This window comes from Dermacentor variabilis, chromosome 1 (genome assembly GCF_050947875.1).
Source record: "Dermacentor variabilis isolate Ectoservices chromosome 1, ASM5094787v1, whole genome shotgun sequence".
NCBI classification, from domain to species: Eukaryota; Metazoa; Arthropoda; class Arachnida; order Ixodida; family Ixodidae; genus Dermacentor; species Dermacentor variabilis.
Window position 1 is genome coordinate 259,083,851 of NC_134568.1, and position 26,514 is coordinate 259,110,364.

Below are 26,514 nucleotides of genomic sequence, written 5' to 3' on the forward strand. Positions count from 1 at the left end.
GGCGCGAAGTTTGGCTTACTCAACGCGACGAACTGCAGCTATGCAGCGCGCCCGACGCTCCACTTCGTGAGGCCTTGAAGGAAAACGGTAGAATCTGATGTTGGGATTCAGGCCTTTTTGTTCATGGCAGCCCACGACGCAGAAGTAATGGCGGTGACGCCTTTTCGAGGCTGGGGTAGGTCTCGAGAACGGAGGGAAAAAGAACAAAGAGTCGTCGCGGCAGTAATAGGCTCGGACTATAGGGAAATCGCCCCCAACGGAGGCTGGTGGATCATGCCCGACGAGCAGCCACGCTCAGTGGTGCCCTGGAATAGGGGCGCCAACCATGCAGGCCGGAGATCTTCATCAACCAATAGAACATCAAGACATCCGGCCCGACTGCTGAATTACTCTTTCTAGGGCAATAAAGTTTACTTCCTCCTCCTCCTCTCCGGATCGGCGTCACCGATTCCTTCTGCTCCTAGCATTACGTCCCACGGCACACGCGTAGAGTCCGTTTTCGTTAAACTATAGGCTGCGGCGAGCTCGCAGCGTGGTCTGTCAGAAGTGACGAGCCTTTTCGCACTCGCAACAGGGCAGAAAAAAAGTGCGAATCGACGCAGAACTCTGCCTAGAAACGTGCTTCGCCACAGCCAGGGGGCCAGGGTTCAATACGACCCAAGCTGGTACGACCCAGATGGCGTTTTCCCGCGCCGCCACCAGGCGCCGCTACTATACCTCAAACTCCAGCGCAAGACGCCCATTAACTCAGCTCGGGCATGGCTTGCCGTGTCAGCCACGTTGCCAACTCGGCTAGGGACGAACCATGGACGAACGGAGAAAACAACGTTTTCCCCGGTAGTACTACAGTGTACTAGAAGGCACTGTAGTACACCTATCGTACATATAATAGTCAAGGGAGTCAAGGACCAAGGGGGGACTTTGGGCCAGTTGGTCCGACATGTTTAAAGAGGAAAAGAACCGCGACTTCAGACGGGACGTGACGAAAGACCTGTTCACTCCTTCGTCACGTCCCCATAGAAATGCCATAGAATGAAGAACCAACTTACGTCCCGTCTGAAGTCGCAGTTCTTTTCCTCTTTAAACATCAAGGACCAAAAGTCCACATTTATCTTATGCAACTAGTACACTCTACTTGCATCATCGACTGCAACAGCTGCTTTTCTATGCCACTGCATAGAATAAAGAACCATTGCCTCCTTTACTAGATGCCAGCCGCGTTGTCCGTAAACTCGGTTTCTCGCCCTCTCCCTTTTCCCTCCTCCGCGAGAAGGCAACGAGCGCCGCTTGTGGCGGACGTCTGCAACCTAGATCACGTGCTGCGGCCTCTGAGATTACCATGGCGTTTGTTGTCATCTCGGAGGCCTGCGATAACGCTCGCTAACAGACGCCGGCGTATTCAGCCGCCGCTGCCACATCCGCCGGAAGTTGAAAAGGCAACGAGCGCCGCCTCACAGAACTTATGCTGAACCATTGGCTGAATTAACTTCAACTAAGGGAACCGCCGCCGCAATGGGAAAGCGAGCAACGCGGCTGGCATACCATCTGCTCCTCACGCACGCACAGGAAGTGACGTCAGCGGAATCGCATGGTGTTTGTTTACGTCCGCCAACGGCAAGTGTCGCTGGGCAAGTGGGCTTTAATATATATATATATATCTTTATATATTCGCGGCGCCTCAGCTGACCGAGTGGGTGAGCGCATTTTCTTGGCTCTGTTCAGGAAGGATAGGCCTTCGCCAATAAGAGGCGAAAACGTCGCACTAGTTTTCCTCGAAGAGTTGCGACGCATTGTTTAACGCTGTGTCATACCGCTGCTGCTTAGAAAGCGTCGGGAAAAAAATACTTTTCCCTGATTCTCTTCAGCGCAAGTGGACTTCGCCTACAGTAGCGACCCCGGATCTGCGTTGCAAATTGACCGCAGACATGCCTGTCAAGAGGGACGAGATGTTAGATGTTTTGTGCATGGTGTCCAAAGAAGAAAATTTACGAGTGACACTCAAGCATTCAGTTAAAGGAGGTCTTATCACTGGTGCAACTGCAATGGTAGCCGGTATTCTCATGGGACCAATCGGGCTAGCCGTTGGTGAGTGCTTTTACAAATTGTTACAGTATCCCATTAAGCTGTCTTTTGCGTTGGATAAATAACGCCCGTCAATGGCTCGTCACTGAACGATAATTTCTTCGCCGCAACATAAGTACGCGTCTGATCTGCAACTGCGCGGACATTCTCGGGACTGTCGCATGAAGTATCTGCGCTTACACCCTGCGTACAGGAAAGAATCAAGTGTTTTGTGCACGTGTTCGTCATTAAAGCCTCGATTCTATCTCTCTCTCTCTCTCGCTCTCTGTCTCTCTCTCTCTGTACTGCCTTTGATGTTAACAGACGCCTGCATCAAAACTCTAGGCTGCCGACGTTTGTTGGTTCCTCCCATTTTATCCCTCATGACCCTTCGCCTACTTCTCTAGCGGAATGTAGCACCTAGCTCATGACAGTACAGTTCTCGTTATTTTGAATGTGAACATGTTTTAAAGAATTTTCTTTAAAGTTACTGATAACTACAGAGTTCTATCACTATGTGTGTGTGTGTGCATATATATATATATATATATATATAAACGCATTAATAACTGGAAATTTACTCCTTGCTTCGAAAGTAGCACTTGATAGTCCTTATAGAATACGCCAGCATAATGGGCTCCTTGAATTAGCTGCAATTGCCAAATTGTTCTCTTTTTCTCAGCCTCCACTTCATAAGATCTTAACAAAACTTTTATGTTGACTGGTTGATGCAGATCCCTTAAAAAAAAAAACGGCATCAAACCAAGAAGACATGGAGACAAGTGCAATTTGAGATGTATGCATATACAGGGTGACCCAACTATTATGCACCAAGATTGAAAAAATATGCAAATGCAACGTAGCTGGACAGAACCAAGGTCATGTTGTTTGTCGTCACTTGGAGATACTCAAATTATTTTTGCATTCCACCTAATTAAGTAATGTCTTAATTAATTAATTACTCAATTTCTCAAATATTATAATTAGATTGAAAGTGTCACTCAAAAAAACTCCATTTGCAGCTTTCTATTGCTCAATACATGCTATATAAAAGTGTTTGTCCGAGTGTGAAAGAAGCCTATGACTACATGCAAGATTGCCATGCGACTGGCTGTGTGAGGCACTTTGCATGTATCGACGTGTATTCCATGCATACACACAAGCCAGGAACTTGAACCTTTCCAATTTCTTTCTAAAAATTGTGGCCATTTAGTAGGTCAGAAGAAGTGCATTCCCACGATATTTTGTGTGAAAAAAGCTTTTGTCTGCCTTAGTGCTATTTGAATTCTACCATTAAAAGCGAAACGTAATGCTCAAGAAAAAGTTTCATAATGTGAAGCTTGATTCAGGGAAAGAGTAACCTAGAGAAATTCTTGTTTACTATGCACTCTCTCTTGTAGGCCGTAACTTTATTTTTGCTAAAGCTTTAATGTGAGCGAAAAGGCTATTTTGGGGCATTTTCAAGATTTTTATGTGAACTTAAAATTTATTCAGTTACTATTCTTGGCAGTCTTGTGCCCATATAGTTGACTAAAGTACGAGGGTGAATCAGAAAATCTTTGCCCCTATCTTTTATTAGCGAAAATAAGGTACATACAGGTAATTACAAATATAATATGCACTATGCTATGCACCTTACACTATTTTTCCACATGGTCCCCACACCGGTTCAGACATTTTTCCCATCGCAGCACTAAATTTGAGATGCCCCTGTTGCCATGTTGTCATCAGTCAGCGACACACGCGGCCTCCCAGAACTGTCATTGTCATGCAAATCTTCATGGCCTCTTGTGAACTTGCGACACCACCACCTTAAACTTCTCAAAGCGAGACACCTTTCCCTATAGGTGGGCTGCATTTCCTTGTGGATTTTGATGGGCGTTCGTCTCTTGCTCCGTAGAGAACGAATCGCAGTTTGCTGCTTGTTTGCCATAGACATGTGAAGCACAACCACCATCTTCAACGACTGACAGAAGCGCCGTACCACGGAGCTACTGGCAGATAAAGCCAGGCCTGTCCAAGAGAGCTCCACCGCTGGGAATGGATATGTTGACTTCGCATTCACAGCCGTAATTTGTCTAAAAAAAAAAAGAAAAAAAATAGGAGCAAAGACTTTGATTCACCCTCATAGTTTTGCTTTCAACAAAAGTGAAATTTGGGTCAAGATTCATCCTGAAGTTAATAAAGAACATTTGTGTCATGTTTTCAGTTTTAAGTATTGTATGGAAATGTTGTTTATTTCATAAAAGGACACCTCAAAATTTGTTTCAGGAAGTTTAAATGGCAGGTATTGTTGTTTTAGGAGAGAAAATTTTGAAATTCACTCCCCACTTCATATTGTGCCATTGGGTAGCCATGTACCTTCACAACACATGCCTTGGCAGGGTGAGACACTAGAGAGTTTTAGAATAGGGGCCCCGAAGGAATAGCGTCGAAGTCACTGCGCATGCACGAGATGCAAACTGCCTTTGGGTTTTGCATTGGGCACACTATTTCGTCGATTTTGTGGGAGCCCCAGAAGCTGCCCTAAAAGCTTTGTGTCAACAAACATGCTGGCACCCATTGAAGCGATGGCTCTAACCTAGCACCATACTGGGCCCGACTCATGGTAACGCATAAAATTCGTAAACTAGGACAGGTGACTGCGGTTATCGCTTTCTCTCAGCTAACGGGTGTAATTAATAAGGATTGATTCATTAGGTGCCACTGATTGTCAATTTCATGGCTTATAGGCGTAACACGGCTTAACTTGGCTGGTGAAGGCACGTAAAGTTGGTTACTCGTAACTAAATGCAACAAATTGCTTGCTGCTAATAGAATAGCCTCTAAATTGTAATGAAACACGAAAACACTAAAGTCAAAATTACTCTTCTTATCATAAATGGTATATTTTATTTAATTATTCATAATAGCTTTTCTTTGACACCATAGTGGTGCTGCCAGTGCAAGGTGCTATCCACAAACGCAAAGCTCTATTCTAAATGACTGTTTGGTGCAGTGCAAAGCGGGGCAGGGGACACAGGAATAAACCAGGACAACCGCTTGCTTCACACTGTTCTCCTTGTTGTAGTTGAAGATTTGGAGCCTGCCCTGCCTTTGCCACTCAGATCTTAGGATCTTGCAACCCCTGATGCTGTGGCCGGTAGACAGGTTGAAGCCTTCACTCTTCACTACTGCATGCCCCAACGCTGACACCCGCAAAGCTCTTTGGGGCCCCAAGCTTTTGGGTGCCCTATTCTAAAACTTTCTACTGTCATGAAGGCGTTTTTCTGAGGTGAGTGTGCAGGAGTGCTGGAGGCTGCCATGCCTCAAGCACTTCTGTTTATAAAATATACCAAGAATATCCCCTTCTTGTAGGCTACAAAAACAAACTGATTATGTTGAAGTATAAAATCCAATTTGCTATGGAGCGGAGGCAGAGCATAAACAATGACGTATCATAGATGTTTGGAAGTGAAATGACCAGCCTATTGCTGCTGTGCCTTGAGGTGTTGCAAAAAACTGAACAAGTTGTCGTGGATTGCAAACAGAAGCTTCAGGCCACAGTAAAATTGAAGATGCTAGACCGAATGACACGAATACAAAAATTCTCAAGGAAATGGCGGTCCTATTTGAAAGCAAAAGGTTTGCTGATGCAGCAAAAGTCGCACGAGGAACAGCAAGCAACCATAGGCACCTACTCTGGCAGCCTACAATCAGGACAGAAGGAAGAAAGTCTAGTGCAAGCTCTTACTTCATGGATCATTTTTTAGTTGGCCTCTGACTATTGCTAAAGACGCTATACTAGTGAAAGTGTTTCAGATAGCCTTGGACTCTCCATACCAGCCACTGTCCTGTCATGTGATGAGTGCTCGGGTGAACACCCTGTTTTAACGCGAAGAAGTGCAGATTTTAAGATGAATTTTCTACAGCCACTTCCACCAGTTCAACAGCTGACTTCTGGACTTCAATCGCTAATGATGTCCACCTCGGCATCTTTGCACATTGGTCTAATGATGGGCTGGGCGTTTCGATCGAAAACACTGAATGTGAGACACGTGTAAATGAATAATACACAGTAGATCAATGTGTCCAAGAGGTCTTGCAGACTGCTTTAGGATGTGGTAATAATAAAACGGTGGCAACAGTCTACACAGATACCGGGTTAGAATTCCAGGTTGGCTCAGATGGTAGAGCAGTTGCCCTGGAAAGGGGGTGGTCCCGGTTTCGAGTCCCGGACGAGGACAAGTTTTTCTTCAACTGCGAGGCTTTTCTTTCGGGGAACCTGTATGGGTTTCCTTTGTAGCAATTGCTATGATTAGGTGGATATCTAATTTTCTCTTTATTAGCTACTGCTCTCCACCTTGCGCATTTCCGCAGAACTATTATATCATAAATCAGCTTATATGTACAGCCGCCTATACTACCTCTACAGATGGGCCAGTTAGCAACTCTGTTCTCTATAGAATCGTGCAATGAAGCAACATGTAGCAGCACAACTTATTGTCACAGTCGAAACGAGTTATTTGTGGGGCAGCAGGCTTCCTCTTTCATGCTTCCCTAAGAAAGCTTAGCATCGTCTAGTGCCACAAAGCCTGCGTGTGGTCTCTGAAATGCACGACGTGCCGGTGCATGCAAATGCTGAGGAACAGATGCAGCAACCGGGCTCCTCTCTCGTGCTTCTTTATGGGTAAGCTGCACCATCTAGTGGCACTGCCCAGAAGTCAGTGCGTGACCTTCGAGGCGTGAAGCATGGCATACCAATGCCTGCGAACACTGAGAATTGTTTTCTCACTTGCCACACACTCAGTGGCACATGCTCAGCGACCCAAGTTCCCGAAGGTTCATTGAAGAGTGGCACATATTCACTGCGTTCATGGCGCAGCTCACTAAAGTGTTAGCGTGAAAGGCATTAATTGAAAAGCGGCACATACCCAGTGCATTTGTGGTGCAGCCTGCTGTCCTTGATGAACCCTTGTGATATTTGTTCGAATCTGCTCAGCATCGGATAAATTTAAGGAATCTTTTTCATCATTGTAGAGCGGCACATTCCCTGTGGCACATACCTTGTTACCCAAGTTGGTGTCAAAGATGTTCATTGAAGAGCAGCACACATCTACTGGCACATGCCCAGTGACGAAAGTTGGCATCAAAGAGGTTCGTTGAATACCAGCACAGACCAAGTGGCACATACCCAATGCTCCAAGTCGGCGTGAACGAGATTCGTTGAAGACCGATGGTTGGTTTTGAACCCTATTGCCTCAGCACAGCAAGCCAGATGTGCTAACCATTCAACCACAGACTACCCAATGACCCAGCTAGGTGGTCACACACATGCACACAGCCCTCGAAAAGTGCATGAAGTACCCCATGAGTGCTAACATATAAAAATGAAAGTACTCTTTTTCATCAGGAATGGAGAGAAAACAGCATCAAGCTAGCTGCTGTCATACCGTTCAATGCCAGAAGTTACTGATGACAAATTGGATCCTTTACAGTGGTGGCAGGTGCAGGGTGCCACGCCACAAGTTATAAATAAATACCTGTTCTAAAGACGACATTGTGTGTCTTGGCAACAGTGCCATGTGAGCACCTGTTCAGTGCAGCTGATGTAACTGTTCATAAGCAAGGGGATTCTCCACTGCCAAAAGAAAAAGAGGGCTAAACTTTTTTGCCTACACAGCTGGACCTATGATTGTGTCTGAATGAGTTTGGCATGCTTGAATATCTGCTCGCACAAAGCATGGTTTGTGCTTTCTTCAAAATTTATGTACATAATTCGCCAGTTTTCATTCTTACAGCGAAGCTGTGTAGCTCTACCTCCCAACGGGTCTGTCGTCTCTGTGAGCAAACACTCGGGAGGTGCGCACTGGCTGTGCCCCTGGGTCCCTTGCAGCACCAGCAGATGGCGCTTCCCTCCACGCGTGCGCAACACTGGCTATTCTGTGTGGGTGAAAGAAAAGAAAGAACCAGAAAGCTCGCATTCGCGCATAGCATTTGCCGCAAGTGCTTTCTACTCAAGATTATGGTTGCATAAGCTGCAGTTACCAGGAAGCAGCAACTGTAGCATACAAAGCAGGGACTGACGTAACAGCACTTTTTTATGTAAAAGAAGAACTCAACTGGTTTGTGTTGTGACAGTGCTATGGGAAGGCCACGTATAGTGAGGACTCCTGAAGCGCAGCGTGCATATGAGGTGTGGCGAAAGTGTGGTTAAGTGCATTTCTCTTCTCTCTGGCCCACTCTGTAGGTGCACGAAGTAGCAGTGCACCATAGTAAATGCCTTTGGCGGATGCCGTAGGGACGCGTTGCCTGCACTTGTATGTCTTGTGTGTGCTTTGGCACTACTACTAGCCTTCCCCCAGCTCCGCTGGTCTCTGGTGTTTACGATAGCATAGCCGCACATAGTTTTTATCTAATGTGAATAAATTTGATTAGTTCATTAAATAAAAGGTTCTGATTATTTGGGTTAAAATTTTTATTGATGTTCAGCTTTACTGAGAATTTTATGTAGAACATGTAGAAATGTAGAACAAAATATGAAGCACCATGCATAAACAAAAGGGCGGAAGCATAAAGCTGCAAATGTGTTGCAGATAAAGATTTCTTTAATACAATGCAGTAGTTCCTTAATGATGAGATGTTTTGCTTTATTTGACAGTTGGCATGATTAACACTTTAGACTCTTTATAGTATATGAATTATTAACATCAGAGTGACTTCTCTTTATGTCAGGTAGCAGTATGCCGTAAGCTATTTTTTTATGAGCTTTAGATTTTGAACCTTGCAGAAATTGTTGGGTTTCGTTGTTTTTCCAAAACTTTCAGCAATTTTATGTAGCTTCTGTATGCTGTTTAATGTGGCACACAATAATAGGATACCTATACTCTTGCACTTTTTTAATGTGCCAACCATCTATTCTGATTAGCATTCAGCAACCTGTTTGCCTCTTTAATTGCTGTAAACTGCAGTTAACTGGCTATAACTTACCATTAAAGTATAGCTTTTCAAGAAATCAAAGTATTTATTCCATAAATAATTATCAGATTTAAATGTAAGTAGATATTGAACTGCACACACATTGAATAAAAGGTATTTATAGTGTAGCCTGAGACATTCACATAGAAAAAAAATGCAAAGACAGGCACTTATTTCACGTTAAGGAGACCTGTTTGCATTAATGCTGAATTTGCTCAAATATTACGAGTTACCTTTAGAAATTTGCAGCCTCAGACTTATTTTGCAAATTTGCTTATTTCGCAAATGTATTTTGCTGTGTTGCATTTTTGTTACCTTTCTTTCCTTGGTTCTTTTTATTTTGTTCAATTGCTTTGGAACCTTTTGTATTTTGCAATTTACTTTGTTGCATTACGTTTTTATGTTCACTTGCTTCGTAACCCTGTTCCTTACTAGTTTGCTTGTACTGTACTTTCATTGTAATAATTAAACCCTCCCTTACTTAATGCCCTTTGGGCCTGTAAGGTATATTTAAACGTGTGTGTGCGTGCGTGTGTGTATTTGTTATTATTTCTTTTTCTGAGACCAAAAGTCTTCCCCTCGCTTTACATTCATGGTCATGTTATGTGCACATAGGGTACACCTTGCCTACACATGACCCAACTAGCCCTGCTACAAGTTTTTTTAAACATATAGAAGGGTATGGATGAGGACTTTCATTGTACTTGTAGCAAGGGAAATTAAGTACTATAAGGGATGTGGCATAAAATGTGAAAGCAAATGGATATATTGCAACACAACAAACTGTCTTGCAGGGTATGCCCAGGCGATATGGAAATAAAAGAAGCTGCTTTTTTTATTATTCACAGATGATAGAGGTTTACAGATGATATGCACACTTATTAGCAGGCAGCTGTGACTGACTCTCAGACTAAACTACTTCAAATAGTGAGCACTGAAGCATTAAATAATTTGTGGTTTCTTGAAGGCCAACTGCAACAAAAAATTACTTAGGCTAAATTGGTTATAAGTGAGATGTGCACTAGAACCTCATTGACACGTTCCCATTACGTATGTTTTCATGGCGCCATAGGGTTTCTCACTATGTATTACCTAGAGTAGAGTGCACTAGAATGGGGGAGTGGGTCCAACGGAGGCCACGGCAAGTGCGGCAAGTGGTGTGTGTGAAGCAAAAAACATTTAAATTTGCGGCGGCGCTGCCGTCTCTTTCTTCTCAAGTTCTGGCCAATCCGGTGCCTCGGCAGCCTGGCGGGACTGCGCGTAGAGTGTACTAGATTGGGTGAGTGGGTCCAACGAGGGCTCCGCGCTGAGGCAGCTTTTATTGAAAATCCAAATGGCACCACCGTGGCCTTCTTATGAACGCCGCAACCGTGCGCGCTGGAGGCACTGTCCAGCAGGGTCAGAGCGTGCCGAACAGAAGCATGGCTGTACTCGAACGCAGCGTTGCAGTTGCATTTGAGCAAGACCGCAATCAGATGGATCGCGTTTGTACTTTGCTTTCCTTTTTAAACCTAATGTGCGTGTTTTCACTGTGTCGTGAGAGAACGAAATTCAGAGCTCATATGGTGAAGAAATGGGGTTCATCTACAGGAATTGGACAAGGTACAGGAATAAATGAACTATGTGGCTTAATTAGGTGTTAAATAAAAATTGGTAAACCGTCGTTTTCTGCCTTTCTCAAGGCGATATGTTTTATACTAACAAAATTTCCCCAATGCCTTAATAATGGCAGCAATTTGGCATTTAGGGTGAATGCAGGCCACATTATTCGTTACGTGCAGCACTTTTTTTTAGGTTATATGTGTGTTTTGAAAATATTTGCAGAAAGACTTCTTTATTTCTTATTTTTATGCATCATACGTCTGAGACATAGTTTGTTTTCCAGGTCCCCTGGGTGAATAAAGCAAAACACATTGTTTATATTTGCTTGAATTAGAAAGCATGTTATAGGTGGTCTTATCTTTGAGCTCACACAGGTTTCCATTGTCACATGCCTTCAATGTCTATGACTGTTCAACCGATAGCGGGGGCATTCTCTTTGATGACAGGCCTTCATTGGTTGCACGTGAGGCCGTTCTCTGTCGCGTGGGCTGCTTGTGTGTGGGCTGCTCATAAAGATACTCCAGAAGATATGGGAAGATTGTGTATACTGCATCAGACCGAAGCGCAGGCTTTCCACGCTATGTAGATACTTCCTTCAATGATATGCACATGATGCCTCGGTATGTACTTTGCATCAAAGTGCAGCTCACAAATGAAGTCGGTGACTTTCAAAGGGCCGATCAGTGCGGTGAAGATTGCGCTCCCACACCCGGCACCTTTCTTCGTATTTAAGGACTCCTAAGAGCGAGAGTTTTGCTTGACCTTTTAATGTACTGTATGCGATTTTGCAACCCACTAGACAACAGTAGTCCTTACGCCGAGGTGTGCTCATCCTCTCATCCTTCGAAAACTCTGCCAAGTCACCGAGTTGCCAGACAAACTATGTAGCCCCTTTTTGCTATTAGGAAAAGAGCATATGGGCAGAGTGGTGCTACTTATAACCTGTTTGCGTTTGTCTGCTTCTGCGATCTGCTCAGCACTCGTGCTGCCATTTCGGCAGGCCCAAAGCACTTGTATTGGTGGTAAATGAATAAATTCACAAATATCAAAAGAAAAAAAATTGTAAATGCTTAATTGCGTTTGAATAGTAAAATTAGAAGAGGAGGAGCAGTGCAAGAAAGGTAAACAACGAGCATAGGTGGCAGCTGCAATGCTAAACGGCATAAATTTTCCTTTCCTAACCTCCGTAAGAGACTGCAAAAAAATGTTCTGAAAGATTCATAGAATAATCTAGCTTTTTTGAGTTCATTGCAGATAGCCTAATGTGATAGATGACATTAGGATTTACTGCTGTGTGCCGTAGAGAAAGGCAGATCAGCTGGTAAAAGTATTCACAAGTAAGTACTGCGCCCGATATGTGCAATAGGTTGATCGAGTCTGTTCCAAGGAAAGGTGAGCGTAATTCATTTTTAATGTTGTTGGATGTCTAGCACAGTAGAAAGCTTGCAAAAGCGATCCCAGTGCTGTAAAATGTGCTGCACTGCATACCTTGTGTAGTCTTTTCAAACTGCAAAGCTAGCTTTTCTTCGTGGTACGGCGGCAGCATAATGGTAGTGCGAAAGATACGTAGGCAGTGACGCTCTATGCATAATTCTCTTTTTGAACTCGTGACGCATTCACGGAGAACTTTTATGAGTTAAAATGAATGGTAATCGTTCTGTCGTCGAACTTTACGGTAGTCCCCACTTTCTAAAGAGCGCAGAAGCCAACTTTACAACGTATACAATGAAACTGTTGTGTACTGTATGAACTCTATAAACAATGTGACTTACAGTAATCTGCAAGAGCTGTGCGGTTTGCTACTGCCTGAAAAAGGCAATAGGAGTGGCTATTTAACGCTATTTTAGAGAGCAGCGGCCTACACGCAACGACATTTTTCATGTTCGGGCAGTAAACTTTTGGAACCAAGTGACCGATCAAAGCCTTGTGACGTCACTGTCACTGTGTTTGCAAACATCACCAACTAGGCAAGCAGTTCGGCATAACAGAACAGCCGCCATACTAATTGCAATGCCGCACCAGTGAACCGGAAAGTAGCCGACGGATGGATGGATGCTATGACCGTCCCCTTTGGAACGGGGCGGTGGGTTGCGCCACCAAGCTCTTGCTATTTTACTCCCTAATGTCCTACCTAAGTTAAACAATAAAAAAAGAAGAAAAAAAACACTGTGAACTCCCACACCCAAATTTTCTGATCCCCTATTGCGAACTGTGCTTTTGTACGCCTCCGTTTTTTGTTGTTTCCCTACTTTTCTTCCATCAATCCTCCAATCGCCTCTTACTAATACCTATTGCGGACATGTGTACTTTTCCACTGCTCTCGCTGAACCCAACGGCTTCAAGGAGGCCAGTGCTGCCTAAATTGACCGCTGGGTAGACGTCTTCACATTCTAATAAAACATGCTCCATAGTTTCCCTAACTTTACCGCAGCAAGCACACACATCTTCTTCCTTCTTGTATCTCGCTTTATAGGTGCGTGTTCTAAGGCATCCCGATCTTGCTTCGAAAAGTAATGAGCTTCCCATTGAGTTATCATAAATTGTTTCGTTATACGTTATAAAGCACTAAAACCCCTTAAACTTCGTAAAGTAGTGCCATACTTTGAAGAATGCCACCTCCTCTTCGCGCGCTTCGGCAGAGGCCAACGCCGCGTCGCTATTGGACTAATAGCATCACGTGGGCCCTCGCGCCGTGCATCAGCGCCATTTTTGCTCGAGAAGCGTTTCCGAAGTGGCGAGGAGCGCATGTTCGCACCGTTGATACGCTCGAGCAGTGTAGGCGGTGCCACGGTTGAGGAGGGAGCGTAAAAGAGAGGAGAAACGAGGAGGAGTGAAGGCGGGGGAGGAGAGTGTCGCTACTTTACGAAGTTTAAGGGGCTTTATAAAACACGGTATGAAAGCGACACCGACGGCCAACGGTTGAACGAGAGTGGGCGCAAGTGGCTCCCATAGAAGCTTGATATGCTGGTGCAGGTCTGGAGTTCCAGTAGGTCGTGTCCATGACAGAATGACAGCACGGTGCACCTTAGGAAACTCCCATAGACAATGGGTGCCAGATTTGCCTTTAGCGTTATAGTGAGAATTTCTATGCCCGGCGCCAACGTTCTCAATCGAGAACACAGTGACCCAATAGAATTACGCTCATTTTTTACCAGTTCATACATCCCCCGAAAACACAATTTTTCGGTACCAACGTTCAGTACGTCGCCAAATTGCGATCGTATGACACGTTTTCTGACCACTAGATCCCATGTAAACAAGAAAAAGGGCGAAGCGCGCGCGATCGAGCAGTATATATATAGCTGCCCGCCACGGCACTTTCACCGCAGTACTCGCCGGCGCGCACTCTTCTCACTTCGGTACCAGCCAACATTCTCCGACGTCGTTGTACGCGGCATTAACAGCCGTCACTGCCAATCCTATTGCGATAAACATCTTCGCTTATTTGTTTCACAGCGCGTGGTGCCGGCGGAAGCGCAGCGCGCACTTTTAATAGGCGATAACCAAAATGCGCCGCCCTTCCTTGCTGTAGACTGCGATCGTATACGTTTTCCCACTGCTAGATCCCATGTGAACAGGAAAAGGTGCGAGGCACGGGCGATCGAAACCTGCGGGCGATAATCCAAACTCGTTGCCGTTCCCTTCTGCAGGCGGCGCCATGTGGGCATCACGTTTCGCTTTGGCGGCATCCAGCATCGGCCATGAGCCCGATTTCGTTTCGGTTTCCCGTCGCCCTCTTAAAACATGCAATACGAAAACACGATGCGTCTCTGGATGCCGGAACACCACCAGGTCGACGCGCGCCGGTGTCTCATGCCGCAACAATTCGTGCGACGCTTCGCATTACGTAGATGTTAACAATAGTTGAGTCTGTCAAATTTTTTAGTTACTTCGGATCGTACGTTTTCCCGGTTAGTAAGTTTTTCTCGCATTTTTTTCCAAAATGTATGAACGAGGTTCTACTATATATATTACTGAAGCAATCATGGCAATGCTGCAGGGCTGGTAGTTGTCTAATTTTCCTAACAACCTTCAGATATCACTAGCACCTTAGCAGATGATGCATGCATCTAGTGATTAGTGGATGTGACACAAATCCCGACATATATCGCCTGCTCGATTTTCAGCACACCGCGGCTGCCATGAAATCTTGGAGGTCATGTTGAATAGCCACGCTGGTTCGTAGCGATCTGTTTTATGTAATATCTGGTTAGTGGTAATGGCAGCTATGCTTTTTGTTTCAGTTCTTGTATTAAAGAAAGAACATTTACTAGCTAGCATGCTAGCTAGCTACTAGCTAGCTAGCTTTTTGTTATGCATCTATTCATATTTTAAGCGTGAAATTTTAAACAGGGCTGCTATATATCTACACTATGTGAAACTAGGCTTTTTACGCAGTCCAAAATTTTGTCACAGTTGGCCTTTAAGTTAACATAGCTATATTGGATGCACAAATGCTCTGTATATAGCATTCTAGCTTGCATTTTATTTTTACCTTTTCCCTGATAAATAAGAATGTCCAAACATATTGCAAGTGAAAACTTGTAAATCAATCCCACCCTCTTCTTTTGTATATTTTTCCCAGAGAAAAGCGCAGCATTTAAAACCACATGTTGCTTTTTATTAGAAAAGGAGCAGTATATGTGGTGGAATCTGTGCTTTGACATATATGTGCCTCGGTTTACAAAGTGTGATTTTACACACAGAGCTGCTGTGGTGGCTTAGAAGCTGTGATGATGTGCTGCTAAGCAAGAGGTCGCAGGATCAGATCCCAACTGCGGTGGCCACATTTTGATGGTGGCGAAATGCAACAACGCTCATGTCCCGTGCTTTGGGGACATGTTAAACATGCCCAGGTAGTCAAAATTAATACGGCACTACAGTGTGCCTCATAATCAAATTGTGGTTTTGGCACATAAAACCCCAGAATTCAATTCAGAGCCACACACTTATTGCCTAGCAATGTGTGTCCAGTACTGGAAATCTATGCTTGTGGTAAACACTTGCCAAGTGTAACTTCAGTATTGCAATACTATACACAGAATGCCCTCTCTGCACGATAATGTGTGTTTAACTGCAACATGTATATTTTTCTCATCAAGAATTCCAGATGAAGGCAATAAAATCATATTTATTGCATGCTCACTTTCATATTTCTTTTGTTTCTGCAAGAATGCTAAAATTTTCCAGGACTAACATTATATTATTTCCCTCTTACCATCTAGGGATGAGACATGAAAATGCCCAAAGGAAATGTTTCTTTCATAGAAATATGAAAATACACTGAGAATAAGGATATTAAAAAATAAAAAAATGATTAAAAGCTCACTTACAATGTTCAGCCTGTTGTTGCCCATACATATATATATACATATAATTTTTTGCAGAAACTTTTGCAACTTTTGCAGCAATGGGTGGGCAACAACAGACTAAACATTGGAAGTGAGCTTTACCCAAGCCACCTATGGCTGCTTGTGGAACTTGTAGAGGCAGTTTTTGTTGGATGTGAAGCAAAGGTGCACTTGTGCGTTTCATTGCACCAGTGCAGCAGAGGATCTTGCAGCCATTTGCACACCGAGCTTCATCTTCCTTGTCCTCTGTTCCTGCTCTGATCCAACAAATGATGCTTGCTGCCTGTCTTTCAGTGTTGACTGAATACGTTTAGCCAAAAACCATACTCATATCCAAAACTCTGCAAGAAAAACATATTTTTCTGGTGCGTTGGTTGTAAGCAACACTCGTCCATAAAGGTTTAAGCAAATGTCTTGAGAGAGGTCTTACAGCAATTCACCTTCCTCATCCACAAAAAAATCGTTTCTGGTGAGTGAAAAGTGATGCACCTGCGTCCTCCTTGCAGGTGGGGCTCTTGGTGGCTGTGCAGCTGCAATAATGATGCAGGACAAATTTGTGTCTGCTGCAGAGATTATCAGCAACATGTCTGATGACCAAAAGGACGACCTCATCACTGCTGTTCAGCGAGCTTTCGCTGAAATTGAAGTTGCAGATGTGGTGGAGTTGGCAGCTCTCCTATGTGGTGATATCCATATCAAAAAGCGAATCATTCGTGGTATAATTGATTATTTTCACAGTCAGATGCAGTTGGAAATTATCGACTGAAGATTGTTACCTTAGGAATACCACTTTCTGGAGTTCTTCTGCCTGTGGCAGCATGATCCTTGTTCTGAGCTGCTTTGGTGTGTACATGTGCAAATTCATATTCATATGTGAGCACTAAGACCCATTTGCTTTTACGACATTGCTCCATAATCCTACTAAGGAGGTAATTTTACCTCCGTGTACTGGGAAAGAAATTTTGTCAGTCAAATCATGCCTTCAAAAATTATGCTGATTACAATTTACTATTCAAATTCAAAATGTTTAATACAGAGCCTGCTGAATAAATGGCTTGCGATCTGGCAATATATTTACACATGTGATAAAGTGTAAATTTTACAAGCTTCTATTGGGACACTTGGTCAAGCTTAATTCATTGATATGCCAGACAGTTAAATTTGAGGTATTTAACTTACGATATATTCAGTGTGGCCACTATTTGACAAACAAGGCTTGTTCATGCATTTCATTTAACCCAAACTCGTAAAGCAGGCATCAATCCAAAAGAAATCCAGGCTGCTTGTGCAGGCATCAGCTATTGTGAAAGAGAGTGAAGCTGAAAGAAAAAAAATATGTTTGAATGAAAAAATATTGCAAGGTAAAACATTGTTTGAGCACGTGAAGGTGCAAGGTACAAACTGGTGCCTATCGTAACAGTGAAGGTTCTGTCTCAGGCAGCAGCGGCAAATGACACTGCTGATGCTTCTGACTGATCTACTCGTTTCTTTTAGGGGCACGAAGGCACTGAAGGATCTATAATGAAGCATAAATCATTTTGTATGTGTGTTTGAGTGTGTGTGTGTGTTTTTTGCATGTGACAGACTGCCAGATTCTTTTAATGCAGTCATTTGAAGATCTCAAGTGAATCAAGCCATATTCATCAATATGCACAACATAGCATCATAGCAGCCTGCACCCTGTATACATTCTATTTGTTTGTATTTTGTGTGTTTGCTTCTTATTGTAAGTTTATTTACTAGTTTATCTAGTAGCAGCAGTTTGGAAGCTGTTGGTGGGCTGCAGTGTGACAAATGTTTTGAGAAAAGGTATGTCAAATTGAACAAATTTTTCATTATATTTATGCCTTATGTGATTTTAATTAGCATCAGACAACATTGCTAACATCTTTTGTCTTGTGTAATACTTCTGTTACATGGGTAACTTGTGTGTCCTGCCATCCTTGAGAAAAAATTGAGTGCATGCAATGAGTTGTTTGTAACTCATTTATGTGTAGATGCAACATCATAGCACTTGCATTGTTGAGTATTGCAAAGCCTAGTGCAAGAACATTATAAATAGAACCAGTAGAATTGGACTAAGAGCCAGATGTCATTGCCAGAGCTCAGCAGGCATAGCCACAATGTTATTATGATGTCCATATTAGAAATGCACATTTTCATGTGTTAATTTTTTGTTGGGTCCCAACATAATATCATTCGGAGTAAAATCTACAGTAGCAATTAATGGGTTGGTGAGAATGACAGAAAAAAGAAAAAGAAATGGTGCCAGGTGTCGTGCTTTGCATGCTATGTCAGGTTGCTACCAATTTTTTCCTGTTTGTACTGTTTTATTTGTCTTATACAATATATGTGCCAACCAGCCCAATTCAGCATTTTGGTGAACTGTGAAGGATTGCAGCTGTAGCAGGAACTTTTGTCTTGAGAAACCAATTACAAGTTGCTTGTAATCTGCGTTACCTGAATGTAAAATTAAATTCTGGAATTTACATGCCCGAACAACAATCTGAGGCACATCGTTGTGGGAGTCTCTAGATTGTTACCTGATTGGACCACCTGAGGTTCTTTAATGTGCACTCAATACACGGTACATATGTGTTCATGTATTCTGCCCCAATTGGAATGCGGCCACAACTGCCAGGATCTAACCCACGACCTTGAGCTCAGCAGCCCAATGCCATAGCCACTGAGCTATGCGGTGGGTTCTGAATATACAGAGCATGCACACACCTCATTTTGTTCGATAACTGCAAGAAAAGGTAGGATGTGCATTGGTTCGGTCACATAGCTGGAATGTAGATCAAAGTAATTGATCGAGGGGCACTTGCTAGACATTTGTATTGAGTCCAGCATGTTAACCACAAAGTATATGGGAACCATTGATGCTGTCTAGCGTGTGTGCTGAAAGCAATTTAGCCCTCTTTGTTGTGGCAGTGTTTCTCTGTAGTGCAATTTTACAATCTCAGTAGATTTGAGGTTTGTTTTAGGGGTTTTATGTAGTTGTAACCAGGGCGTTGAAATGAAAAAAATATGGTTCGCACCAGGCTCAATGCACTGCGATTCCATTCCAGTTCAGTTCCAGTTCAGAGAAATAAAAATTCTGAATGGTTCATGAACTGGTTCGTAACACTGAACTGGTTCGCAGACTGGTTCGGTGCAGTCACTTTTATCTTGCCCTATGGAGATATACTGCACAGTGCTATCGACTTGTAAGTTTCATCAAGAGGAGGCAGAAGTTTACGAATGACTTGCACAGATAGAGGGGAGTTTTCATATTCATATTAATGACATGGGTCAGTAGTGAAAATCCCTGAGTCGTCGTAAGGTTTGCATAGCTTCCAAACTCATTACTTTGACAGCAGCAGAATCAGTTAATTTGCATTTTGGTTTAGGTTTTACTACAGGATTGGTGGTGAGTGGACTGTGGCATGTGATCTATGGGGTCAAAGACAGCAGAAATTAACATTGTATTACATAAAGTAAAACTTCCATCTTCTAGTCTGTAGCAAAGGCAGAACCCAGCATTTAACATTTCGCTCAGTTTGCTGGTTTTTTAGCAGCAGGTGAAGACATTGGTGCTTCTAAAGGATGAACAAGCCCAGTTTGTGCTGAACCATATGTCGATCTTTCTTGCGCATCTGCACGTGCACGTAGTCTTGCACTGACTAAGCACAGACAAAGGGGTCAAAGCACATACATTATGCCCCATGAATAATTTCTACAACTTGAAGAGCATTGTACTCTGCTTGCCTAAGCACCAAATATGCAGTGAACCATGGGATGTAACAAAAGCAGATTTCGCATGCCGTTTACTCTGGCGGTTATTACTTACTGAGAAGATGACAGCATTCATTAGCAACCGCAGTGTTATGGTTACAATAAGTCATGTAGCAGAACTCGTTCATATCCCTCGTTGAGGACATCGTCATTTCTGCTCTGTGTTTGTCTAGTTTTAGTAACAAGTTGACCTAACAGGCCGAATTGGGAATGTCGCCGGAATTGTTGACTCTACGGAGCCCTTGAAACAACTTGTTGGCGGCAGAACACTACTGGCATGGCTGACTTCAGGGGTGCGATCTTGTATGCGTTCCAAAATAGAACGGAGGCGATCCGTTTCACCGAGCCGCACACGATTGGTCAATTTGAACCGTGACGAATGCCATGACGTCACTTGTGACGTGATATCTGCTGTCAATCATTCCGTGTGGTCTGCTGTCGGACGAACGCAACGGAACGAACCGCCTATTTCGAGACGTAGAGAACGGACTGCCTCCGTTCGACTTTGGAATGCGTACAAGATCGCACCCCAGAAGTACAAGAACCTCTGCCGAGGTGGCCATAGTTACCAGCAGACGCCCATCGTCTATCCCCATCCTCACACACAGCGAAATTCATCAGTCGTAAGAATCTGCTAGTAAGGTGTGCCGATTGAAGATGTAGCTATTTGAAGAATAATGTAAACTATTGAGCACGTCTTGTCACCTTATGTACGTAACTCTTTCAAATAATAAAGGGAAAATTCACCAGTTCGTAGCATTTTCTCCTAACGTATGGATGTCTGATTTTCCCTTTATTAATTACTTCACCTTGCGGGTTTCTGCAGAACTGTTATGTTAACTCTTTCAAGCACACAAATTCTCTTTGTTTTAAATCGTCAATTTTAATGCTGGAATTGAGAACAGTTACAGAAAGCATATTGCACGCATTAAAAAAAATACTATTCATAATAAAGTTCCGACAAGGTAGTCAGTGTTGCTGACCACCATGCCGAAAGGGTCTCTACATAGAACATATTTATCATGTAGTACTTTGTGATGTAGCGGCATACTTTGCACTTTCCACATTGAAAATTGCTTTTTGTCGTAGTCTGAAAAAAAAATTTTTTCCCTTCCGAAGGCACAGTGACACATTGCAGATTTGGCACATCCAAACTGTTTTTGATGGTTGTGCCTTTATGCTGCATTTTGCACACCTTCAGTGTGAGCACCTTTTAACAGTGAAGCTGTTCTTGCTCGACGTAAAAAGGACCGCATATCATAAAACTCCACCGACGGCCACCGACAGAGACACTGTGCGCAGCCGGTTTCACCGCTGCGCCGCAGCTAGTGCTAAGCCATGCCCACCAGCAGAGACACTGCACGCAGCCAGTTTCGCCGCCGCGCAGAGATCTGCACATGCACCATGATAACAGTTAGGAATGCGCATGCGCTTGACCTTGAAAAGGATGTGAAAGCGTGTGCTCGGTGGCACTCGGTCAGTTAACGCCATGGGGCGGCCTAAGAAAGTTTGTACTGCCGAAGAAGAGGCTGCGAACTGCGAAGCTAGACTTGTTGCGATGTGGGAGAAACAGTGGCAACAACAGGCTGAACCAACCTACTTGGCCAGAGAGGCCAAAGCCAACAGGTTGCGACTACGCAAAGACTCGGAATACGCGAATCGAGAGAGAGCCAGGATCGCTGCGAAGCATCGACGATTACACCAAGACCCTGCAGTGCGAGAGGCGGAGTACGAGCGACGCCGAGCTCGCACTTCAACTGGGGGTGCCAGTGCTCGGTTTCAACATGAGTTCCTCTCGTTGGAGTTTGGACATTCCTGCTGAGTCTGCAATCGACTGTGGTTTGACTCAAACCTATCGATGCTCAACACTGTTCGGTCTGTCGAGAAGTGTGCACAAGGCATGCGTGTGCTGCGAGACATCTTCCCAGAGGCCAGCGACCACGATGAGATGCGGCTGTGTAGGACCTGTTGAGAAACAGTCTTATGTGGGAAGGTGCCACAGTTCAGCATGACAAACGGCTTCAAGTAGCCACCCAAGCCAGCGGGACTACCATGTTTGAACAAGGTGGAGGAACAAAAGGTATCCCCTCGAAATACTGTTCATGAACATTCGACGACTATGTTCAATATGGCATATGGAGACAGGTGTTTCGCTGTTTCAAACCTCGCGTGACCAAGTGCGAGCTTGCCCGGTGTTTCTCTCTCTCTCTCTTTTTTGTTTTGTTTTGCTAATGCATAGACTAGGTTGTAGAGATAGCGAACTCCACAAATTCGGTTACATGTGGAATTGTGGAGTCAGCATTGGACAATGGTCAATACGGCATATGGAGACAGGTGTTTCGCTGTTTCAAACCTCGCGCGACCAAGTGCGAGCTTGCCCGGTCTCTCTCTCTCTCTCTTTTTTGCTAATGCATGGACTAGATTGCACATATAGCGAACTCTACAAATTCGGTTACATGTGGAATTGCGAAGTCAGCATCGGACAATTGTGATCTTGGATATCCTCTTCTGGGTCATAATCGCTATCGCTTGAGCTGTTGCCTCCAGCATAGCTGTCATTGTCGGAAGGAATATCTTCATATCGAACTGGAAAAAAGATTTTGAACATCATATTTAATTTCATGTTGAATTTCGGTTCTACAATCTGTGACCCCACCTATAACCCCTTTCAAGCATGGTGATCAGTGTAGGTGACCACCATAATAAATATCGCAGTGCAGCATCAAGTTGATCCACAGCGTATTTTTGCCACTACAGCCAGTAGGATATACTCCTGCGGTATGTGTTACATCCGAAAAAAGTTTTGTGTAAGTTCACATACCTTTGCATTAGTAGAAAATTTCAGGGTTCAGTGTTGGAAATGGCATGCTGGCTATAAGTCTGTTGCTTGACAATAAAAAAAAACTCTCCCTAGACAACTAGCACCATATGGCACACTTTCAAAGAAGACTGAAGGGGCAAAGTGAACACTTGTTTTCCAGCTAAACAAGTAGATGGCACTGCAAAAAAAAATTTATTTGGTCAGGAACGCTGACCACTGTGCCTGAAAGAGTTGAACTGTGTTGTGCTGAACCAGTAACTGTTATTTTTTTTTTTCAGTTCAAGTTCAATTCGGGTTCAGGCACATTCTGAAAATATCAGTTCGGGTTCAGTTCCTCCCAAAATCGCAGTTCGGGTACGGTTTTCAGTTTGGATTCAAGTTCGGTTCTACACCCTGGTTGTTACAATTATATGTGCTTTTATAGTGTTAAAAGACCACCACAATAAGAATCATTTGGGCTGACAATGGCTGGTGTTTTGTGCACAGTATTATACAGGTTCCCCTACCTTATATACTTCTTTTTGTCAGTGTTGATGCAGTCTAACAAGTTGGGGCACTACTGCCTCGATTGGCATGCGTTTGTCTGAACGTACGGGTATCGTAAATATGAATTTATGTTCAAAATTCTCAGTGGGAAAAAAAAACCGCACTGCTCTGTGCTTTAATTTTAGGTATTATTGCAATCGGGGTTCCGAGGATGTGAGATATCCGTACACCATGGAGGAGTGAGGGAATGCGGGGCTGGCCCAGATATCCAGGATGTTTTAAACACACATTTATATTATATTTTGTACAAGAATGATGCAGAAAAGACTGAATATAAGATGGTCACGTTCAAGTTCAAGCTGCTGATTTCTCTTCCAAGTGCCTGTCTCCTCTTTCTAACCCCTCCATTGGCCTGGTCCTGTCGCCTTCCCCTAATCCGACGCCAGGAGATGGATAACATTATGCCCCGCCAATCCGGAGGTTAGTAGCCCTTTTCCTCCGAGGGGAGCTTGGGCCAAAACTCGCACTGGAAATGGGGAGGCACAATGACCCCGTCTCCGGCGTGGACATGGCAGTTTGGCCCGATGTCGGGTGATGTGTCTCTGTTTTGGCAGAGCCCTTCCTGGCGTAGTTGGCGTAGCTCAACTATTTTCCATAAATTGTAACAGTTGGGCATGGCTCTGATGAGGCCATCGACTCGTTCCCCATTGTCACGTCCTCCGTGAGTGACTGGTTTTGCGGTGTAAATGGCAGATCACAATATTCATCATCACCATCAGCCTATTTTATGTCCACTGCAGGACAAAGGCCTCTCCCTGCGATCTCCAATTACCCCTGTCCTGCACCAACCAGTTCCAGCTAGCGCCTGCGAATTTCTTAATTTCATTACCCCACCTAGTCTTCTGCCGTCCTCAACTGCGCTTCCCTTCTCTTGGTACCCATTCTGTCACCCTAATGGTCCAATGGTTATCTAACCTGTGCATTACATGACCTGCCCAGCACCATTTCTTTCTCTTGATGTCAATTAGAATATTGTCTATACTCTTTGCTCTCTGATCCAAGCCGCTCTCTTCCTGTCTCTTAGCGTTATGCCTAACATTCTTCTTTCCATCGCCCTTTGCACAGTCCTTAACTTGTTCTCAAGCTTCTTTGTCAGTCTCCAAGTTTCTGCTCCATATATTAGCACCAGTAAAATGCACTGACTATGCACTATTCTTTTTAATGATAATGGTAAGCTTCCAGTCACGATCTGACAGTGTCTGCTGAATGAGCTCCAACCCATTTTTATTCAGTAAATTTCCTTCTCATGATCAAGGTCCCCTGTGATTAGTTGACCTAGGTAAACATACTCCTTCACAGACTCTAGAGGCTGACTGGCGATCCTGAACTCTTTCTTTTCCTTGCCCGGCTATTGGTAATTATCTTTGTCTTCTGTATATTAATCTTCAACCCCACTCTTATACTCTCTCTAAGGTCCTCAATCATTTGTTGTAACTCGTTCCCAGTGTTGCTGAACAGGACAGTGTCATCTGCGAATCGAAGATTGCTGAGGTATTTGCCGTTGTCCCTTGCTCCTAAGCTTTCCCAGTTTAATAGCTTGAATACTTCTTCCAAGCACGCGGTGAATAGCATTGAAGAGATTGTATCTCCTTGTCTGACCCCTTTCATTATAGGTGTCTTCCTACTTTTCTTGCGGAGAATTAAGGTAGCTGTGGAATCTCTAGATATTTTCCAAGATATTTACGTAGGCATCCTGTACTCCTTGATTATGTAATGCCTCTGTGACTGCTGGTATCTCGACTGAATCATGTGCTTTTTAGTAATCTATGAAATCCATATAGAGAGGCTGATTGTACTCTGCGGATTTCTCAATTACCTAATTGATGACATGGATGTGATCCATTGTAGAGTATTCCTTCCTGAAGCCAGCCTGTTCCCTTGGTTGACTGAAGTCCATTGTTGCCCGTATTCTATTGGAAATTATCTTGGTGAATATTTCATATAATATGGAAGTAAGCTAATGGGCCTATAATTTTTCAATTATTTCACCTCTCCCTTTTTGTGGATTAGTATAATGTTTGTATTCTTCCAGTTCTCGGGGACCCTTGAAGACAATAGACACTTCGTATTGAGAGCCGCCAGTTTTTCAAGCACTATGTCTCTTCCGTTTTTGATTAAATTGACTGTTATTCCATCTTCTCCTGCCGCTTTTCCCCATTTCATGTCTTGCAAGGCTCTTCTAACCGCATCACTAGTTATAGAAGGAGCCTCTGTAACCTGTTCATTACTACTTTGAATGGAGGTATCGTGGCTGCTTTGGGTACTGTACAGGTCAGTATAGAATTCTTCCGCCACTAGCAGTGTAAACCTTGCATGTCTCGAGCAGTTTTCTCATTTGCTTAGTTTTAAGATTTTAGGGAACCAATATAATATCATTCAACATAATTATGCACATTTATATACATGTTGAACATTGACAGTACAAAGCACAGTGTATGTAATCAAGCATATTGACTTGATTACTTCAGTTTTCTTTAGGCTTCAAGATTGAAAGCGATTGAGAGGTATTGGAGATTGAAAGTTGGTGGGAAAATATTCCTATGTGCATTATTTGTAGTTTGACTTTCAAGAACCAGAACCGTGACTGAAAATCTAGCGATCTCTCTTGGGATTCAAGATGTGAACATCTTATATGAACCTTTAGAAATGGATTTCTTTCCTCTTTTCTCTTCCAAATTTTGAAGCACATGCAAATGTACTTCATATTACTGTGCTATGAAGTAGCGGACATTTTTCTGAAGGGTCACATTGTTAGAGCATTTGGCCATGCAAAAATGCTTTGCAATCAAATCCTCCACAGGACAAATGTGACAAGTTTGCCCACTGCTGGTTTCTTTTGTTCTAAAATTATCAGTTAGCATGCTTTGGCTTCGTCACTTATTATAGTTAAAAGTAACGTCCACATGCAGTTTGCGTGAGAATTCTGAATGTTCCACTTATGTTCTGTTATGTACAAAGTGCTGTTACATGGTGCAAGTGCCTGAAAAAGCATTGGCTGTGATAAAGCTGTATCCATTGTATTTTGTAACATCTTGTAAGTACTGTGCAACCAGGGTAGCCAGGCCACGTGTGGTCTGTGTGCCAAAGAAACTTTGCATTTTGCATTGCTGTGTGATTGCATACAAGTATTATGTTGGTACAATAAACATTTCTTACTTGATTGTATAATGAAGGTGCACTCCTATCAAACTTGCTTATGGCTGTGGCTTCACGTTCACCTGCCAATGGGATTTGGGGAGTGTTGCCGTTATGTTGTACTTCGTTCTGTTTCTACAGAACATGAGACGTAGACCTCCTTTTCACAGAGGATTGCGAAGGGTGGGACAAAGCAATGGAACAACACGAGGTGTTCGTGTTGCTGCCTTTTGTTTAGTCCCATCATTTACACTACTGATACAC

At 43.6% G+C, this 26,514-nt stretch overlaps 1 protein-coding gene across 2 annotated transcripts; it reads left to right on the top strand.

The window, feature by feature from the left end:
• Positions 1 to 1,572: 1,572 nt before the first annotated feature.
• LOC142563260 (protein C19orf12 homolog) lies at positions 1,573 to 26,283 on the top strand. 2 transcript variants are annotated; one of them, XM_075673821.1, is made up of 3 exons: positions 1,573 to 1,694; positions 1,866 to 2,085; positions 16,478 to 26,283. In XM_075673821.1, the coding sequence occupies exons 2-3, from the start codon at positions 1,926 to 1,928 to the stop codon at positions 16,735 to 16,737; spliced, it is 420 nt and encodes a 139-aa protein (XP_075529936.1). In that variant the 5' UTR covers positions 1,573 to 1,694; positions 1,866 to 1,925; the 3' UTR covers positions 16,738 to 26,283. The 2 variants fall into 2 exon arrangements, with proteins under 2 accessions (XP_075529936.1, XP_075529929.1); XM_075673814.1 differs by lacking the exon at positions 1,573 to 1,694 and having other exon boundaries at positions 1,701 to 2,085.
• Positions 26,284 to 26,514: the final 231 nt, after the last annotated feature.

Bases quoted from the DNA above. Each gene is read 5' to 3' on its own strand.
- LOC142563260 (XM_075673821.1), top strand. From the start codon at position 1,926: ATGCCTGTCAAGAGGGACGAGATGTTAGATGTTTTGTGCATGGTGTCC. The intron at 2,086-16,477 runs GTGAGTGCTTTT...TCCTCCTTGCAG, and splicing joins ACCAATCGGGCTAGCCGTTG to GTGGGGCTCTTGGTGGCTGT.